General features: G+C 35.1%; 2 protein-coding genes across 8 annotated transcripts; one reads left to right on the forward strand and one right to left on the reverse strand.

The window, feature by feature from the left end:
• Positions 1–1,714: 1,714 nt before the first annotated feature.
• On the reverse strand, positions 1,715–11,057 carry LOC110782692 (T-complex protein 1 subunit eta). Its single transcript, XM_056843362.1, has 13 exons — positions 10,650–11,057; positions 9,173–9,298; positions 8,857–9,060; positions 6,816–6,985; positions 6,603–6,738; positions 4,138–4,254; positions 3,939–4,058; positions 3,759–3,857; positions 3,586–3,675; positions 2,913–3,000; positions 2,714–2,802; positions 2,560–2,634; positions 1,715–2,217 (listed from the first exon to the last, which is right to left on the reverse strand). The coding sequence occupies exons 1-13, from the start codon at positions 10,923–10,925 to the stop codon at positions 2,131–2,133; spliced, it is 1,677 nt and encodes a 558-aa protein (XP_056699340.1). The 5' UTR covers positions 10,926–11,057; the 3' UTR covers positions 1,715–2,130.
• Positions 11,058–11,191: 134 nt separating this feature from the next.
• Positions 11,192–20,827, forward strand: LOC110782693 (protein FAR1-RELATED SEQUENCE 5). 7 transcript variants are annotated; one of them, XR_008932670.1, is made up of 7 exons: positions 11,192–11,740; positions 13,739–13,812; positions 14,042–14,157; positions 16,110–17,556; positions 18,536–19,486; positions 20,360–20,476; positions 20,585–20,827. XR_008932670.1 is itself a non-coding variant. In XM_056843359.1 (4 exons), exons 2-3 carry the CDS (start codon positions 16,205–16,207, stop codon positions 19,479–19,481), a joined length of 2,298 nt encoding a protein of 765 aa, XP_056699337.1. In that variant the 5' UTR covers positions 11,747–14,157; positions 16,110–16,204; the 3' UTR covers positions 19,482–19,486; positions 20,585–20,827. The 7 variants fall into 7 exon arrangements, 3 of the variants coding, with proteins under 3 accessions (XP_056699337.1, XP_056699338.1, XP_056699339.1); XR_008932668.1 differs by having other exon boundaries at positions 11,401–11,740; positions 13,383–14,157; XR_008932667.1 differs by lacking the exon at positions 13,739–13,812 and having other exon boundaries at positions 11,403–11,740.
• The last annotated feature ends 461 nt before the right edge of the window (positions 20,828–21,288 follow it).

Here is a 21,288-nt window from a genome sequence, read left to right on the forward strand (position 1 = left end):
CGATTAAACATTGTTGTTAAACAGTGGCGCGTGGATTGGGTGATGGGTCGGGTCGGATTCGGATGGAGCTTCATCCAACCCGTCACCCGATCCATCATCTGATCCATCAATCCATCCGTTAAAATTATTAATTTTGTTTACTACAATTACTTAATTATTAATATAATCCTGTATGTATTACTTATTTATTTTTTTATTATTAGTATTTTTGGTTATTTTATAATGTAAATGTATCAAAATTATAATTCATTTGTCCACTATATTAACACATATTACTTTATATTGATTGATATTATAAATAAAGTTGACGATAATTTTAATTACACCGGCTAATCATCCGATCCACCTGATTCATCCCCGGATGCATGATGGATGAGTCGGATGTGGATGGAGGGTAAATGGAGTGACGGATGGGTTGGATGATGGATGAAAAGTTGACGGATGGAGGCGGATGAATCTCCATCGGCCCGATCTACCTCCGATCCATTGCCACCCTTACTTCAAATTACACCTCTATTTAATTCATATATTACCAAAAATCACAAGTCCTCACTAATTAAAACTTTAAAAGACAACTGAACAACCATTATACAACCGCCCGTTCTATGAACGGGCTCAAAAGTTAGTTATGATTAACAAATAGTTACGATGTCATTAGTGACTAATTGGCCGAAGAGAGGAAAAAGTAGCAATTGACAACAATAGCTAAAAAACTATGTGAGTAATTGTACTTTAAAAAACCTAGGTAGTAATTCACAAAATTTTCTATTCCTTACCCAGAAAAGGAAAAGAATAAAAATGTAAATTAGTAAATTTAGCAATTTATTGTAATAATTCAACATAACATTACTCACTCCTCCCGTTATTTAAAAAAAACGAAATTAACTCTATCCCTTTTTGTTTGACTCATTTTTCATTGTGGTAGGTCCTCAAATATTGCCCTAGTGCTATAAATGACATGAGTCTGACTGCTACTAAGTATTCAATGTATTAGTGCTTGTTTCGTTGCATGTAAAAAAATGGTATAATTTTCTATAAAATTTTAATGCCCATAAATATCTAATTTTTTTTATTTATGAATATCAAGTTTGTTACTAGAACATACAACCCATCAAAAAAAAAGTTGGACATACAAGAATTTCTAATGCTCATCAAACTTTTCACTCAGATTGTAGGGGGAGAGCTAGAGAGGTAAGCTAATTCCTCCGCCTCGTTGAGTAGGATTAAGAGATTCGCTATTGTGAACCCAACAATGGAACATACATCTACTTTTTAGGAAATAAAATTCTCGTGTGTCAACCAAACAACCACTTAGAGAACAAAAGGAAGTAGGTTGTATAATCAAATATCACATGAGTCGATATGACGCTAAAAATTAACCGACTGAATTCTTGCAAAATGATCAATTGAAAAAGAAAGATTTGAAATTGATCGATATATTTCTTCTTTCTCAAAACAAATGGGTCAACCAAGCCCTTCTGGGAACTCGTTTAAGAGGAAAAAAAAAAAAAAAAAAAAAAGAGAGATCTTATGTAAATACCGTGTTGTTCATGGAGATTCTATAATATTCCATTTCAAAAACAGAAATACTAACTGGTAATTTTTGGAGATTAGATGCAGTTGATAGTTCACCATCTGGCATGTACATGTACAGAATGAAATCCTCGATTCTACAAGAAATTTTATGAAATGCACACATACTATTATACACTAATTACTCCTTGAATAATGTGTGTTTTCTGGATTCTTGATTACTAATTACTATTATGTTGCAATAGTTAAAGTACATAAAACATAGACCCAAAAAAACTTAAAGAGTGTTAATAATGGATAAAATATCAACTAATCCCTACACAAACCAAAATTTTCAAAACAACTACGCGACAAAACCCTCCAACACTTGACAAACAGCTTCCCCAACACAGCACAACCGCTTTCAACATTATAATCAAAATGTAATTGGGAAGCACAATACACAGCTTGATTAAAACAGTTTTGTCTAGAGCACCAATTTGTTGAGCCTACATGCGATTGGTCTTCCATTCAGCAGGATTACGCTTGAAACATTGCCTTTTCCTCGACATAGCACAAACAGGTCAAAACTTCAGCTAATAATTCAGGGGATTGCGTTCATCGCCTTCTCATTCCCCGCCCGCGGCCACCTGCTCCTCGTCCTCTACCTCCCATAGCAGCAGCATCTCCTTGAGCACTCTCTGACTGCAGTACACCACAAGTTCATTTAAATATCTCTCCAAGTTCTCTGCTTACTGGAGTTGCACATTTCCCTCTATTAACAGACAGCCCATTTTAATGTGAAATTTAATCTCCACCCATTATTTTATACAATCATTTGTACCTAACTTTATGACAAAAAATCACTCTAGTTTCTTCTTGGCAGTACAGGATAAACTCAAGTGGAATACTTTTTTTTTATTGAACAAGTTATGACAATACAACACTACTTTTTTTAACTCAACGAGTAATCAATAATCATTCAAAATATCAAACAGCTAACCAGTAGACAATCAACAATATCATATACTTCGTATTTTTTTTTACCTTGGGATTCTTCACTGTTTCATCAACGCTCAAGACAAGACAGGCTGCTTCTGAAGCTGCATTTATTGCATTTATCTGGAACAATATAATAGTTGCCCGGTGAAATAAATGCCATATGCTACAACAATCTAGCACAAACAGAAATAATACATACTTTGACAACTGCTGGCTCCCAAACAAAATTGGCAAAGGAATCAGTTATTCCTCCAGTGTTGATGTCCACCCCATAATTAGCACCCTCACCTACAAATAAAAATGTTAAGCTACCATTAAACGTCTTTTCCAGCCCCTAATCTTTAACATATAACAGGGTCGGGTCAAATCATTGGACACATGAATAGAAGCAACAGTACCAGAGGGAAGCGCATGCTTCTGTCTCAATTTGTTCAGCACATCCGTCGCATCAAATCCAGCATTGTCACAAAGCTGTCTTGGGATTACCTGATATACGACGGAGTATTTTTAAGCAAGCGGAGAAGTATTATCAAAGATATGTGCAACCAATTGAAAAAACGAAGGATAGTCAGCTACAGCGTTAGATGGTAAAAAATCGCAACTTCATATCTTTTACTCTCTCCGTTGCAAACTTGCTATTTTGGGGTGTTTCAAAAAAATTGCAACACTTAGCTTTCTGGCAACTTTCTCATTCACTTTTTTAATACCTGGCCCACCCTTTCTCTCCCCCCTTCTCTATATATTCATTAAGATATGCTTTTTACTTATTGTATGATTACATGGGTTAGCAACCCACTTGTTGCCTCTCTCCTCTTGCCCAATATATTGTGTCGTTTACAAGTGTCAATTTCAGTGCAACGGAAAAAGTACTACATAGATAAAGGCTTAAATTAATTGCACGTTGCAGAACTTGATGTCAAGCAATAACAGAACTATAACGGAAGGCTGAAGACCAAGGCACAAATGGGGCTGTAACATCTCCACACCAGGTCATGGCCTCCATGGAAAGAACATATTTCTTGGAAAGAGAATTTGAAAGCAATGATAACAAAGGCATAAATCAGGACCAACCTCCAAAGCTTTGGCATAAGAGTTTATAAACAGCTGAGATTTTCCAGCTATTGTTCTGGCATGCTGTCTTAGGTGTCGGCTTATTTCCATCTGAAAAACATAACCACATCAGCACAGAAAATACCATTATAAAGTGACCACGGCAGAGTTAATTTTGTTATTATATCACATACATCTATGGCCCCACCACCAGCAACAACGGTAGAGTTCTTAACAGCTCTTCTAACTATCATAATAGCGTCGTGCAGGCTGCGCTCTGCTTCTTCAATGAACTGAAATGATACAAGAAATGCATATCAAGAAAAATATAAATAACAAAGCATAGTTAACATACTAGGAAGTCAATCACTCACCTGATCAGCTCCACCACGAAGAACAATGGTGGCTGTATGACCAGAAGGACATCCACTGAAAATATTGAACCTCTCATTTCCAACTTGCTTCTCCTCAAATATCTCACATGTTCCAAGAACCTTCCAAATCCAAGATTACTCAGAATAAAAAAATATATTAAATCCCATCTCATATCAGCAGCAATCAAACTAACCATACCTCATCAATTATGTTGTTGACTGATGTTTGGACAGTCCCACCAGTTGCAGCAGCAACACGCTGTAGATCTTCTTCAGCAACACGGCCAGCACAGAAAATATCTCTATCAGCAAAATACTGCAGATAAGGAGAATTCATCATGGCTGTGAACTAATATCAGAATTAATCTGTAAATCATAAGACTACAAGATTACCAAAAGGAACAATTGACCATAAACCATCACCCGCATACAATTATTACGAACATTTTACAAAATAAAAAATGTATGTTTTAAAAGGATAAACAAATTTGAAAGTGATTAAATATTGAATTATCGAACTATAATAAGCAATTGATGAAACAAGTAGATTAGTAAATAATGGTTGGAAGTGAAAAGATAACACACACAGCAATAGCAAAATATAATACGGAAACTTACAAAACTAAAGCATTAAATTCCTAAATTTTAAGGTATACAAGATATCAGTGCAGTAGCAATCACAACATAGACAAATGAGTTGAGGAAAGGTAAGATAGGGGGAAAATCATATTGCCCACAAACCTATCTTAAAAGGAAGACACCTTATGATCCACCACATAAAACCTAGCACAACACTACAACCCACTCAAAAAGCCATATCTTCCATTAACTCTTAGCGGGACAAGTCTTGCCACAACCACATCATCAAATATTCTTAGGCCTGCCTCTACTCGGCAACTAAGTGCCTACTTCATATAAGTTTTGACTCACACGTCACTGTTAAGTGTTAACATACGTTGCCTCCCAACTTATTTCTTCTCATTTCATTTTTTATATTATCTACCCTACTCCCTTCGTCCCCAATTGAACTTCCAAATTGAGTTGGGCAGAAGTATAAAGGAGAGAAATTGTGGTGGGTTAAAACACATAAGTGGATATTTTTCTAATGTTTTTTGGGGGGAGGTGATAGCAAGTGGGGCCACAAAGTATGGAGGTAACTCGGTAAGAGATTCAAAAACAATATTTCCTCCGTTTTTTTTCTTTTTTTGAAAGTTGCATATTACTTGTATCATTTTCTCTAATGGTATGTATGCATTCACATGCCTTTTTGTGTGTTCACACACCAAATACCCATTTTACTCTTATACATATTTTATACTTCCTCTGTTCGTTTTTACTCGCAACGTTATTCACTTCACGCATGCCAATGCATAACTTTGATCATTAATATCTTTAATTCTCTTTAAGCAAAAATTATAAAAGTTGATAGTTTGAAAATACACATTGAGACTAAGCTAACAAGATCTCACATGTCTATGTTTTATGTTACATATAAATCACTAACAAGAGTCGAAGTAGAATATGTGATTAGTGTAAAAAATCCAAACGCTGCGAGTATTGAAAATCGGAGGAAGTATTTATCATTAATACCTAACATTTTCTACTTAATTTGTTTGTTATCACATGGGCATTCTTGATATTTACTTCCTTTCTTAATGTTTGTGCTCAGCCCAAATGGTATTTATTATGAGGACCCAGCCCAAGGCGAGAAAAGCGAAAGTTACGGAACTGTATAGTTGCAATCTAAGAAACAATCACATCCTCGCCAGCATAAGCTTCTAGATTTAGCTCTCTCGGCTGTCTAAGACTCTATCTACCCCATAAATAATAGATAATTTGATAGCTACACTACAAAATATACTCTAAAATTTATAAAATATTTTCTTACGACAAAGAAATCCTTAGACAAGACACATTCAACTAGAGCTAAAAACATTAAGGTTGACTAACTCACTCAAACAAGTACAGAACAAAATACACAGCAATGTAAAGGATGACTAGATAAGACACATTCAACTAGAGGAAAAAACATTAAGGTTGACAATCAACAATAACCTTCCTTCCCTGAGACATGCGAATTGAATATTTATGAATTCAGAATGCAAACATGGCCTAAAAAATGACATATCGCATGTCTATCATTTTGTGTTATATAATTTTTAGGAACCAACACATGTTTACAGAATAGCGTATCGTCCATTTAACAAGAACAAAAAGAAATAAAAGAAGATCTGATCTCATCAAGATAAAACCATCAAAGAAGAAGACACTGCACAGTCACAACTGTTGAGCAGTTCCATTACGAACATCACTAATTTTGAGTCCCTCTTATTTAACCTACAGATGAAGTATGTAAATAAACCCATAGCTCATCTTAACATATATCGAATATATCAATAAAGAGAATCTATATTTTTTAATAACGAACTATCTTAATTATGAAAAAAAAACAAACTAGCATGAGTAGCATCCCTCTGCAAGAGAGGAAATGCGAAGTTCTGTTCTTCTAGAGTTGATTTAAACAAAATTGCCCATACCACCGTCTCACCCAATTGAACCACTTCAGTGATCTTCATCAGACAAGGTAAATGCAATACAAGCAAAATATAAGTATAAACATAAAGCACACAAAGGTCAATCACAGGAAGGTTCAAAAGTCATTACCTGTGTTGCCAGGTCTCCAATTGCCAACCGCGAAAGAACAATTTTAGCACCAGTCTGCACACATTTGTCTAATTTGTCATAAATGATATTCCATTCAGCATCAACAATTGACTGATATTGGGATGGATCTGAAAGCCTGCAGCAGAGAGGAGTTAACGTAAGAAAACCAAATGCATACAATATGTCAGTAAACAAATCATCAACTAAGTTTACCTTATCTCTGCATTTTCTTTCTCAGATTTCAGTTCCAACTCAATGTTCAACAGGAGTATCTTAGGTGACAGAAATTTCTTAGGCTGCTGTTCAAAACCAGCATAAGAAAATGTCTTCTTAAACGCTACACCGTTGACAAGAAATGAATCCCGCATGTTGCCTCCTGGTACCTACATGAAACGCCAACTATATTATTCCTGTCTCACTATCAAGGATTCCATAAAATATCAAAAGAAAATCTTTTGAGCATATACATGTTTACAAAAGCATTTGGGTTTGATCTATGAAAAAAAGAACATACGACCCTAAGTAGCACCCTAACAAGTGATTGCTGAAGTTAGCGCGGGTTCTTCAAGAGATAGGATAGGATAGGGAGAGTAAAACATCAACTGAAGGTCTGAAGTTGCTCACCTCTTTCTGAGTATCCTGTAATTGAAACCCCTTCTACAATCGCGGGGACATCTTGCTGTATTCCTACAACATGGTCCTGAAAACCCTTATTTTTCACCCCCTTTTCCACACCACTGATTGCATTCATTCCTAGCCTTATATTAACGAGTCAGTGGAAACTGGATGAGTTAAGGGGGGGAGCAACTACTTATGCCCTAGAAATTTCTTCCTTAAGGCTGCTAAGGCAAGAAGAAACCTGTAGGGTTCCCAGAAATATGCAGGATCTGCAAGATAGCATAGTAGGCACTCCTAGACCAGATCAATTACTACCATTCATATCTCTTTCCTCTATAATTTCTTTGTGTCTCTTTTGAAAGAGACAGTTACCAATCTCAAACAAAGAGGACCATTTCTATTTAAAGCGGGACCAGACCCCAGATCAGCAAGATCTAGATTGAAAAGTAGTCAGCATTTACAGTCATTTACTCTTAAAGAACTCCATAGACCATAATATAAAAGATTGCCAAGTTTGCCACAAGAAGCAGACTGATGATTGGTACACTACTTTACTTCACCCAAAAAAAAATCCCATAATATAGCCAGCTGCTGAGAGTGACAAAAAGTTAGAACCTGCTTCCACAGTAGTGCCAAGACTGCCAACTGACTAAAGATGGCCTTGTGCTCTAGGATTCATCAGTAGAATTAAGACAGAATCACATGCATAATGGCCATTTCTAGAACTAATTGTATCTAGTGTTTCCATACAAACTCGTAGGTAAAGAATTTCCATAACCAAAAAAGATTTAGCTTATTTGCATAAACCTTGACTAATTACTGGTTAAGGAAAGAGATTAGTATAGATAGGATGGTGTATAAAGAATTAAAGACAACTCAACAGAAACATAGCTGAAGATGGAAAATCCTAAACCTGATTTACCAATGCCCTGCTGATGAATTCTCTGAAAATGCTTAGAACAGTTTAAACCTCAAATACATATAACTCAGTTTACACATTCAAACTTAATAATATACTTAGTTGCATGACTTCATTCCAACTACCATTGCTTGTGCGACTTACCATAAATTCATTATCATTTCATGACTATGTAAAAGAAAAGCATGTTGATAGTTTAAAAACTCTTGGAATCGTTAATAGAATAAAACATGACATAAAATAATTTAGAGCATGTTTCAAGGCACGAGCCCACCTGTAGCTAAAATTCATCCTCATACCAGAAAAATCTATCAACTTCACATAAAGTGCCTCTAGATATCTTGTAGAATTCTAGTCTGCCAGACCTTAGCCCTTCTTGCCAACAATCCTCCAACAAAGACACCGATTAAACTGGCAGCCTAGTGCAATAAGAACATCATACAATTTCGGTAAAGGAATTAATGGTCAGTACCAGCAATTTTTGGATGTAAATTCTATGACCCAATTCGACTAAATCCTTTCACAAATATAACGGCTAGCGTTCTAGGACGGGCCATCAAAAAAACAACCAATGAAAGGGGTAGGAACAGTGAAATTGAATATTTTCCTGAATAACTCAGCAGATATATATTATAGGATGTGCACGGGTCAAGAGTTGCGTAAAATCAGATGGCTCGTGTTAATATAATCTAAAGCTCCACCAATAGAGACAGCTACCTTTTTAATTCCAATCATGCTCAGTCTGTCATCAACTCCAACAGCAAGAACCGCATCAACAACCATCTGTGCGAAGAATTCTTTTTCTCCCCCAATAAGCTTCGAGCTGAGTGTCGTCGCTGCGCACTTACCTAGTAAGCTTTTCTTCTCTTCCAAACTCTTTCCCTCAATACTGATAGCCAAGTCTTTAACCTTCTGAATAGCCTGCACAAAAATTTAATTTCCGGAACAACATTGATAAGAATAAGAGTTATCCTGTAACAATACAAAGAAGACTAACTAAAAATAACAATAACGACAAACTACGCAGCAATACCAATTGGGATGCATTTCGGTAACTTCGAATCAAATTTTGCGGATGGACTCCATCTTCAATAAATGGCTTTGCCTCCTTCAAAAATTCACCAGCTAGTAGTACAACTGTTGTGGTACCATCTCCAACCTGCATATAACACATTACATATGTAAATACATCCAACCAAATTCAAAAACTTAAGGAGCAATCCAATCATTTGGTTGATTTATCAAAACAACTAACACATTCTAAGTGTTTGGTAACAGCAAGTATCAAATACTTCTTCTATAAAAGATATTGCGATGACCAAAACAATGGAAATATATACTTCAAATGCACTAAGTATTTCACATAGTTTCGCTCACACATGGAAGTGAACTATGAGCCTGTTTGGCATAGTGTTTTTTAGGTGTTGGAAATGGAATCAATGAACCGTTTCATTACCTATTGTTTGGTATGATAGGTAGGTAATATACTCTATTTCCTAAGGGTAACCATTAGGACCTAATTCTAACTTCTTACCTTTTCCAACCCTATGGTAACAAAATCATTACCCTTGATACAAGTGGTTTATTTCCTTGGTTATACCAAAGGACTAATAATTTCAGCACTTGACATTATCATTTCCCCTTCTTATTTGTTTCTATTCAATTCCATTTCTTAAATTTATACCAAACATGCACTACAAGTAATATAAAGAGACGTGTATGATAAATAAAATTCCACTTAAAGTTGTTACATCTGTGCAATTGGATGGTTCAAACCAATACCCAACTCAAGTGAATACAACACCACGGCAGAAGGGGGGAAAATTCCAAATCAAACCCTATCCCTCATGCAACTACAGAAACAAAATGCAATATCTATAACAATGTAAATCCCATTCACCAAGAAAAAAATACATAAAAACCAAAAATATTAAATATTCTAGCCATCCCCTAACATTCAAAATATAAACTCCGTATTCATCAAACTTAAATCTTGTTTGCAAAGTCCTTTCCATCAAGTACTACGAGTTAAAGAAACCTAGGAGTACAACCCAGCCACTAAATACAACTCGGTTCAAGTTGAATTAGTAAAAATGTGGCATATTTCAACAAGGGCATTTCAAAAACCGTCCCAAAAAATCAAAGAAATTGCCAACAATAGCCTAACATTCTAACATTATAAAAAAAAAAATCAAATATACGCAGAAGCAATATAGAAAAAGCAAAAAAAAAAAAAAAAAAAAAAAATTATCCCACCAAAACCCTAACCTTCAAACATTAATAAAAAACTACACAATAATTCATCAAACTAAATCCAGTAAAATGTTGCATATTGCATTCTATCCAATTCTATCAATCAAACAGACCTAGAATTAAAACCCAAATATCAAATCTAGCTCAATTCAACTTAAAATGCGACACATTTCAAACAAGGGCATAAAGAAAACCGTCGAAAAAAGCGAAGAAGCTACCAAACAAACAAGCAAAACTACCCAAATTAAATGGAATACCTCAGAATCTTGGGAGCGAGCGATATCGACGAGGATCTTAGAAGCAGGATGAATAATATCAAGGAGCTTCATAATAGTCGCGCCGTCATTAGAAATGGTGGTGTTACCTTTATCGTCATGGATAAGCTTGTCCATACCTCTGGGGCCTAGAGTAGTGCGAACAACATCGGCGATACCAGTGCAAGCATTGATGTTGCTGATTAGCTGCGCCTTGCCCTGCGATGTGTCTGTGCCTTCCTTGAGGAGTATGATCTGTGGCTGCATCATCGCCGCCATTGGTGTAGAGGAGAGAGAGAAAATGAGGGGACTAGGTTTTAGCAGAGAGTGCGAGAGTAAGAAGAAGAAGAGAGTACGGAGGAACGGAGGTTTTTTTGTTTGGAAGAGAGGTTTCTCGGGAGGCCCCCCAATTAATCTTCCCGATTAACAAAGGGCGTTAATCGGGAGGGTTTCTAAACCTCAAGTGACTTGGACACAAGTGATCCAAATACAATTATCTTGAGTACCAACATATAATATGTCAGTACCAAAATGCAAAATTGCTTAGAAATACCACCAATATAAGTCATATGTGTTATTATTGGTATTCACATAATTTGTATTGGTATTAACATATTCTGTATTGGTACTCCAAATTCTATATTGGTACTCACTTGTGTCCAATATGGACACAAGTCACTTGTGACAAAGACTTCCTCGTTAATCGGGGGGCAAAAAAGGAAGGAATGCAACAGTTAGGGGAAAATAAAAAGGAAAATGCAAATTCAAGAGAAAATAAAAGGAGAAAGGAAATTGGATGGAAACTGTTGTTTAATGTTTATCGACGGAGAAACCAAAGAGTTAACAGCCGTTTGAGCACGTCTCATTTGAATTTCAAATCAATGGAAATGATTTCAATAATTCATTCCAAAATTTTGAGTGAAGTTGCGCGCTCAAGGAGAGAAGCGAATCTCATGTAGCAAAAACCTAAAATTTAGGGAAAACTAAAAAATTTGCAGCCGACATTGTTCATCTTCCCCAATTACCAACATATTGGTCGATGTTGATTGAAGTTGCAGACAACGAGTAAAAGGCGAGATTCCGTACCTTATGAGGTAAATATATTGTTGTAGTAGTTGTGGATGATATGATATTATGATGAAGTTGTGTTTGATTATTTCTAGTATTTGAATGGTGTAGTAGATGTTGATGATGAATTGTGTTCTTGTGTAATTGGGTTGGTGATGGTGGTTAGTGTGTATTGCTGAGTGTTGAAATGATGAACAGTAAATTGAAGATGTTGAAATTATATTTTTATGACCGACCTAGAGGCATAGCTATCTGTAGTTCTGAAGTTGTTTCGAGTCATGAGCCTAACCCCAAGTGATTTTCAATGTGTTGAGTGTTGACTGTTGAGCCAGTATAGGATTTTGCATAGATGTTATCATGCCAGTATAGGATTTTGCATAGATGTTTTCTCTTGTTACTTTGAAATGTTCGAATGAAAAATGAATTTTTCTATTTCTTTGTGGCATTGGAGGTATAGTTACTTTGAAAAGATGAAACTGTTTGAACCCCTGCCTTGCCCTGTTGCTTAAGCTTATATGTGTGGTTTCTTGAAAAGCTTAAAATTAGTTGTAATGGTGGTTTGATTTTGTGAGCGACATGCACTTTGGGATAGTCAATGCCACACTGACATTGGTTCTTTTGCTGATTTGGGGAGCCGTAAGCATTTTTGGGGTTAAGAGGAAGCTCAATATTCATTTTTGCTGATCACATGGTGTTATGTAGACTTAGAATTTCAACCCTATGTATATAATTTTGTTTTAAGGAACTTATACTCTTATTATTTGCCTTCTAATAATCACTTGGATAGATCATTGTTTCTCTTAAATGAAATATTATCTATTTGACCGATCACTTTCTGGTTTAGGGGTGTATTAAATACCAGGATATGAGATTTCTTGACCGTTGGTTAATATGTTTCACTTTTTGAGTTGTGCTGCACTCCCCTGTGAATCCTTCTTGATGTTATGAAAGCAATTAGTTGGAAATGGTGTGGCCAGAAAGAGGTTCATTTTTACATGCTGTTAGAATTTCCTGGGGTTCAGTGGATATGATGAAAGAGTTCAGTATTCATGGGTTTTTTCCCTGTGATAAAAGGGTGTGGGTGTACTGTTTAACACCTATCCTCCATTTTTTACTTTTTTTCTGTGCATCTGATTTTCTGTTCTTTGATTTCTACTGTGTCCATGTTTATTGCTCTGTAACATAAATTACACTGACTTTGCTATGGTTGTCTAAGTGTTCATAGCTGCTTGTCAGTATTTATTGTTGTGTTTTGGTGATCATTTCCTGGACTGAAGTTCTCGTCTGAAGGGGGAACGTAACTTTAGGTATGATGAACCTGATTTTATCAGTGAGCCTTGCTTGAAATGAGTTAGATCCTTTATTTATACATCTGTATGGACGTATTACATGGTCATATGGCACAGTGTATTGCTAGTTTGAGTGTCAGTGATGATGTTCTACAAAAGATTTCTTGGAGCTTCATTGGTATATATTAGGGCTTGCTTGGCTGAATGTTATGAACTTATAAATTATCTTGGCTCGGGTAGGGACGATGTTTACAACTAATTTTAAAGTATTCAATTTGCTTGGCTGAATATTATTTTAGATTGATCACATACAAAAATCTGGTTATTAATTGTTTGTAGTTATATCTTATTTTATAAAATTTTCAATATATTTTACAAGGGAAACGGAGTGGAACGAAATTTCGATATACGTAGGGAGGCAGGAGGCCGATCATTTTAGTCATGTTCAAAGAAATTATACTACTACTGTGACAGAAAACTACCTTGAAATACATCTTTTCTGGGCTGGAAAGGGAACCTACTGCATACCAAACCAGGGAACATATAGGCCATTAATTTCAACTCTCAGTGTTACTCTATGTAATCTAATGTTCACATAATTCAATAATACTTTTATTATTAGGTCATATTTCTGTTTATTTAGTAACCGACTACCTGTTACTCAGTGTTTCAACCAAGGTTCTCAAGCCCAACAACAAACACTTGTAACATTGCTGTAATTGTTGTTCCTGTTAGGGTCATTTCCCTTCTTTCTTTTGGTGCATGTTGGTTTTTTCAAAGAAGAAAGAGATCGCGTTCAGGAGAAGATGGTATGCCTAATAGAACATGAAATTTATACAAATGCGATATCTCTTCCAGTTACTAATGCAGTCATACATTTCAACATAAAAGAAGTAACGGGAAATTTCTGGAGTAATATGTTTTCAAGTTCAAGAGTCCGAATGTGTACCATCCCTTGTCTAATCTTATTTGATTTGCATCAACCATCTTCAAGCGTACTACTCTTGTTAGTGATACTTGATGTCTTTCGTTTTCCAGAGCTTTTAGGCAACGATGCCAAACCATACACTTTCAGTTATGCTGAATTGAGGTTAGCTACTGGAGATTTTGACCCTTCAAACAAGCTTGGCGAAGGAGGCTTTACCATCCAGAAGGTAATTTAATGTGCCAGATGATTATAACGAGCATTTTTGGTGCTCAATGTCTGCCAATTTTCTATGATTTCACATGTTACATAGTTTCTTCATCATCATCATTTCAGCTTTGAGTTTAAAGTGAGCTACTATTTCTCTCAACAGATAACTTTCAATCAAAGGATTTTCATATAGTCTTCAGGCCTCTATGTCAAACTTGAGTTCTGTAATAATATTGGTGCACTTGGGTCATCTCATGATTCAGAAAACTGATCTATTTCTAATTGAGAGTCCTGTTATATCTTCACAAGACATGATAAAGACTTCATTTCTGTTCTTGTTACTATGTAGTATATTATGGAAACCAACATTGATATATATATATATATATATATATATATATATATATAGGGTCCCCCTCCAATGAGAAGGACATTAAAATGGGAAGAATAGGAAGCCATCGTAGCCGTAGATCTCGCGAAATTCTGAGCCGTAGATCTGGCGCGTGAAAAAAACGCGACAAACCCCCAAACCAAGAAATAACGCCACATAATTTCCCCCCAAACCCCGACAATTCTCTTTCTTCTTTCGAAAACTCTTCAATGGCGAAAACCTAGGAAATCCAAGAAACAAGAATTAAAGAAATCATGAGCAATTCGTCCATGGCTGAAACCAAGAATTAATTCTTCCAACTCGTTTTTATCATCCTTCTTGCTAAGCTATTCAAATTCGTCCATAATGGAAGGTACTTTTTTTAATTTTTAGTTGAAATTAATTAGCTTTAATTTTAAAACTAAACTTTCGAAATTATTGAACAAATTACAAATTAATTGTGAACATGAATTGATTAAAATTGCGTTAATTTTGAATGAATTTTGCATAAATTTTGATTGTGTCTTTGGTTGTTCATGAGAAATTGAAAGGGAGAGTAAACCCCTGTTTTTAATTGCGAAAATATTAAAATAAATGAAACAATAATTAATTTATAGTGAATAGAGTTGATTAGTAATTTTGAATGAAAATTGCGAAAATTAGGTATGTAAATTGCATAAATTTTTAATTACTCATGTTGAGTTTTAGGAAGGGTTTAAAGTCCCTGCTGTTTGGTTTTTGAAGAAACAAAAAAGAGAGTGCAACTGATAATCAATTGAGCAAAAGAGCAAAATTGTTTCAACTGTTTAGGGTGTGAACCAATTGAGCAAATGAGCAAAATTGTTTCAACTGTTTAAGGTGTGAACCAATTGAGCAAATGAGCAAAATTGTTGCAAGTATTTAGGGTGTGAACCAATTGAGCAAATGAGCAAAATTGTTGCAAGTATTTAGGATGTGAACCAATTGACCAAATGAGCAAAATTGTTGCAACTGTTTAGAGTGTAAACCCCCAATTGAGCAAATGAGCAAAGTTGTTACAACTATTTAGGGTGAATCAATTTTGCTCATTTATGCTAATTTTGCTCATTTATGCTAATTACGGAAGCAAAACTGATTTTTTGGAAATTATTTGTTCATTTGTTCAAATGAGCAAATATGGACAAAATCAGTAAATGTGTGGAAGAAATTATTTTGCTCATTTGGTCAAATGAGCAAATTTTAGCACAGGCAGTAACTGCCTGGAATATTAAATTTTGCTCATTTGGTCAAATGAGCAAACTTTACCACAAGCAGTAAAAGCCTGAAATATGTAAATTTGCTCATTTGGTCAAATGAGCAAATTAATTTTGCTCATTTGGTCAAATGAGCAAATTTTAATTTTGCTCATTTGGTCATTTTAATTTTAATTTTAATTTTGCTCATTTTGATTTTGCTCATTTGGTCAAATGAGCAAATTTTTGCACAAGCAGTAACTGCCTGGAATATTAAATTTTGCTCATTTGGTCAAATGAGCAAATTAATTTTGTTTTGCTTGAATCTGATTGTTACTGCTTTCATTTAATATATGTAATTATTTTTGGCTTGTGCATTGCCTATTTCAGTTCCTACTGCAGTTCCTACAACAGAGCCTACAGAGCCTGCAAAGGAGGGGCCTGCAAATCCTACAAGAGTATCTACAGTGCCTACGACAGTCCCTATGGAGTCTACAACAGAACCTATGGAGCATAGAACAGTACCTACGGCGCCTACACCAGTCTCTACAGTGCCTACAGAACAACCTACACCAATCGAATATATTCGAAGTCCTAGAGCAGAAACATATCTGACTCAAGATGGAACTAGGGAATGGATTCCATATTGTGTTGAAGATAAGAAACCACGTGAAGGAATGGTATTCAAAACTTTAGAAAAGGCTATCGAATTTTATAAGGAGTATGCTGTAATATGTGGTTTTGACGTTCGTTCAGCTACGGTATACAAGAATAGCAAAGGTATCATTCAAAAGTATTATCTTTGTAGTAGAGAAGGTATCTTAGAATCCGAAGGTAATTATGATGAAAAAGGGAAGCGACGCCGTAAAAGAAACTCAAAGCGAGTTGGTTGCAAGGCTAGAATCATTTGGAATCTTATCAATGAAGATGGAGAATACAAAGTTACCAAATTTTTTGAGCCTCATAACCATTGCCTAGCCTCTCCTACATCCATGCCATATTTGAGAAGTTCAAGGAAAATGACGATGGTTCACAAGAATTTTGTGAATAATAATACAAGAATGAACATTGGACCAACGAAATCTTTTCGGCTATTTAAGGAAAATGTAGGTAGTTACGACAATGTTGGAGCCACAATGAAAGACTTTATGAACTTTCATAGAGATTTGAAGGAGCACATCAAGGGTGATGATGCTAAGATGTTAATTGAGAATTTTATACGAAAAAGAGATGTTTTCAATGGGTTCTACTTTGATTATGCCCTAGATGAACATGATCATGTTTCCCATCTGTTTTGGGCGGATGCAACTAGCCGTAAAAATTATTCATTGTTTGGAGAGATGATATCCTTTGATTGCACCTACGACTCCAACACATACTCAATGGTTTTAGCTCCTTTCACCGGAGTAGACCATCACAAGTCTTGCATAACATTTGGGGTTGGTTTACTTTCTAAAGAAGATGCTCAATCATTTGAATGGCTTTTTAGGACTTTCCTTAATGCTATGGGAAATTGTGAGCCTAGATATTTGATAACCGATCAAGATCCGGCAATGAAAGTTGCCATAAATGAGGTGTTTGTTAACACTCGCCACCGACTTTGTTTGTGGCATATAATGAAAAAAGTTCCTGAAAAAGTAGGCCCTGAGCTCAAACAAGATGAAGATTTTCTTAAGTTGTTAAATGAGTGTGTGTGGGACATGGAACAAGAATCCGAGGAATTTGAAGCTACTTGGAACTCGCTTATGGTTCAATATAACCTTGTGGAGAATGGTTGGTTCCAACATATGTTTTCAATAAGAGAACATTGGATACCATGCTACTTTAGAGATCTCAGGTATGGCAGCATTTTCTCTCTTTATTAATATGCATTGATGTCAAATTTTGTTATTTTGTTAATCTAATTTAATCTCATCAAAAATTTGATATCATTTCTGCTTATTTACTTTCTGTCAATCTGTTTTTTTTGGCACCTTTCACCAGTTAAGTTGTGATGTATGGTGTTTACTTGAAGTCTAGCTTAAGATTAAGTTGCTGAGAATGCTCTTTCCAGACCAGTTACGTCCTGCATTCACTTTTTTGAAGTCTTCTTGTATCCTGTCTTCTTGAATCCTGCCTTATTAGATTTGTGGGTTTCTGATTTTTTCTGTGCCTTTTTTGATTAATTAGGTACAACTTTTGTTTTTTTTATTAATTATTCTTGCTCCTTTTCTATAATTGGGGTGTTGTTTTTTTATTGTTCAGATGATGTTTGCATTTTGTGTAATTCAAATTTGGTTTGATTTGGGGTTTTGGAATTGCATTCATCTCAATAAATTTACTCATTTAAACAAATGAGCAAAATATATTTACTCATTCATAATCAGAAACTTTAATTTCTGCAAATGAGCAAAATTCATTTACTCATTTGTTTAAATGAGTAAAATAAATTTACTCATTTAGACAAATGAGCAAAATAAATTTACTCATTTAGACAAATGAGCAAAATAAATTTACTCATTTAAAATCAGAAACTTTAATTTCTGCAAATGAGCAAAATTCATTTACTCATTTGTCTAAATGAGTAAAATAAATTTACTCATTTAGACAAATGAGCAAAACAAATTTACTCATTTGGCTAAATGAGCAAAAAAGGTACTCATTTTTGGAAATGAGCAGAAATCTGTCCAAACCATAATAGTTACTTGTGTAGAAAATTTACTCATTTGTCTAAATGAGCAAAAATATTACTCATTTGTGCAAATGAGCAGAAAATTTTTTGATTACTTTTTTGTTTTAAATGTCATAAATTTCATATGTTAAGCTATTGAATGCAGGTTAGGAGGCATTTTAAGAACTACCTCTAGATCAGAAAGTGAGAATAGTTTTTTCAATAATTTCACCAATCCGCATGTGACACTTGTAGAATTCTACATGCGTTTTGAAAGTGCAATGGATGCACAAAGGCACAAGCAAGATAAGCTAAATACAGAATCCATTCACTCTGTTCCTCAATTTATAACTCCATTGCCTTTGGAGAAACATGCAGCTGAGGTGTATACCAGAAAAATGTTCTACATGTTCCAGGATGAGGTGTACAAGGCTTGTTTCAGATGTGGGATTAGATCTATTAGAATGGAAGAAAATATTGAAATCGCACAAGTCATGGACCATTCTCGACAGAAAACAAGTAAGGTAACATTTAATTCTGGAAATCTCATGACATCATGTTCTTGCAAATTGTTTGAGAGATTGGGGATTTTATGTAAACATGCAATATGTGTTTTAAATGCAAGACAAGTTACAAAGATTCCAGAGTACTACATTCTTGATCGATGGACAAAAGAGGCAACCAAAAGGCCAATTTTTGATATGCATGGTAACTTCCTTGAAGAATGTAGGAAGATGAACACAACAACTAAAATGTTAGGGGAAGTCTGGTCGGAGATTTTTAACTGTGTAGGCCTTGCAGAGGGAAATGAGGAAAATTTGCAACAATTTCTCGATAATCTTAGAGATTTTAGTAAGAATTTGGTAGAAAAAGGAAAGTGTGTGCCAATGACAAAAACTCAAGAGATGGAGCTTTTTGTTGGTCCTAGTGCGTCTTCTAACCTCAATATCCAAAATCCAATACCATCAAAGAATAAAGGCAAGAGACATAGAATAGTAGGAGAAAAGGAGGCAGCAATTGAGCAAAGTCAGAAACCCAAAAGAAAATGTAAAGCTTGTGGGGCATATGATTATCACGACAGTCGTAACTGCCCGAACAAAACTACAACCTAAGCAAGGTAACTGCCAAATTAAATTCAGCTTATTTACTTTCTGTCAATCTGTGTTTTTGGCACCTTTTCACCAGTTAAGTTTTGATGTATGGGGTTTACATGAATTCTAGCTTAAGATTAAGTTTTGATGTGTGGTGTTTTCATGGAGTCCAAGGGAATTGTGTCTACTTTGTTAATGATGATGATCTCAAATTTGTATCTTCTTACAGCCTACTAGATGATAGGCAAGAGTATATATTGACCATCAACATCAACACAATTATTCTTTTAATACCTTCTTACTGTAAGTCTCCTCCTGATTTTCTGCTGGTGGGCAAGTTTTCCCTAAATGTTGATGGTCAATATATACTCTTGCCTAGTTGTTTATTGTTGTTAGCTCAACATATTGCATTTTCCTTTTGGAGAGGGATTAGAATTAATTTACAGAGGGTTGAAGGAGAGGTGTGTCAGGAGGAGGGGGGTCGGGGTCGGGTAAAGTATAAAGTAAGCTATGATAGATTCCTGGATTACTGGGTGCGGTTTTGAATTTTATGTGCTGATTGGGGGTAATGATCACGAGTAAAAACCTCAAAATCTTAATCCACTCTGCAAGATGGAGTAACCATTTATTGTTGTCGGTTCTGTAACTCGATATTACTGTAAGGGCTAGAGGGGAAGATATTGTCTCTTTTGCGGATCAGAAAGTGTGACTAGTAATAAGTGTTTTAACCTAGAATTATTTATTTCACGTGGCAAAGATAACAGAATGGTTACTCTATTAATGTTACGTTCGTGATCTCTTGATCACCCACCCATCTCTATTCTGTTATAGTTGTTGTGTGTAATTCTGTTTGGTTATTGTAAACCTCTGACTGGAAGTGTAATTCTGTTTGGTTACAGCCTACTAGATGATAGGGTAACCTTGTTTTCACAATGCCCCAACTTACAAACCCCTCTCAAATCTCCTGTCTGGTTTAATCTGATGCCACAACATCAACATCAACATCAACATCACAGGTTAGTAATTAATGTACTCACTCGATCAGTATTCATTCATAGTTGTGTAATGCTCTTTCCGGATCAGTGGACATTATTTACTAGAAACATTCTCTTTGGCTCTCTCAGGTAACTAGGAATCTAGAAGCAGTGGACATATTTAGGCACGTAGATGATCGTCAAGAAGCTGCTGAATGCTTAGCAAGGGAAGCTTTGGGAAGAATGAGCAAAAGCAACATAAACATTTCCTGCTTAGTTATTCTTTTTGAGTACAATTTTGTACATTTTGGAACGTATTTAAGTGTAACAACTAATTATTGTGGAATACAATTGGCACTGGAAACAAATGAGAAAATATTTTTGCTGTGTTTATTTCTTGTGTTACATCTTGCACTGCTTAGTTCAGTGTTCTATTTATTTCTTGTGAACTGCATTGATGATCTGAACTGCATTGTTCAGTAGAGGAGTGCAAAACATAAGGAATATTAAAATTTGCTCATTTATAAACAAATGAGCAAATATTTGGATTCGAAACTTAAATATTTGCTCATTTAGAATAATGAGCAAATATTTAGAATCTAATCTATATTTTTTGTTCATTTAAATACAATGAGCAAATATTAAATTGAAATTCAAAATTTTCTTATTTAAAAACAATGAACTAATGTTTAACTTTTAACTTCCAAATTTTGCTCATTTCCAATCAATGAGCAAATATCGAAGTTCGAAATTTAAAATTTGCTCATTTAGAGACAAATGAGCAAATGTTTAGACTCCTATTTGCTCATTTAGTATTTGCTCATTTAGAAACTTTAACATTTGCTCATGTAGTA

The sequence above is a fragment of the Spinacia oleracea genome, chromosome 4 (genome assembly GCF_020520425.1).
Source record: "Spinacia oleracea cultivar Varoflay chromosome 4, BTI_SOV_V1, whole genome shotgun sequence".
Classification (NCBI taxonomy): Eukaryota; Viridiplantae; Streptophyta; class Magnoliopsida; order Caryophyllales; family Amaranthaceae; genus Spinacia; species Spinacia oleracea.

What these genes read in the sequence shown, in the direction of transcription:
- LOC110782692 (XM_056843362.1), bottom strand. Translation starts at nt 10,925, where the DNA reads ATGGCGGCGATGATGCAGCCACAGATCATACTCCTCAAGGAAGGCACA. An exon ending in AAAGAAAATGCAGAGATAAG is followed by an intron (nt 6,739 to 6,815) that starts GTAAACTTAGTT and finishes TCTCTGCTGCAG; the next exon opens with GCTTTCAGATCCATCCCAAT. An exon ending in GAAGCATGCGCTTCCCTCTG is followed by an intron (nt 2,803 to 2,912) that starts GTACTGTTGCTT and finishes TTTTATTTGTAG; the next exon opens with GTGAGGGTGCTAATTATGGG.
- LOC110782693 (XM_056843359.1), top strand. Translation starts at nt 16,205, where the DNA reads ATGGAGTCTACAACAGAACCTATGGAGCATAGAACAGTACCTACGGCG. An exon ending in TGCTACTTTAGAGATCTCAG is followed by an intron (nt 17,557 to 18,535) that starts GTATGGCAGCAT and finishes TATTGAATGCAG; the next exon opens with GTTAGGAGGCATTTTAAGAA.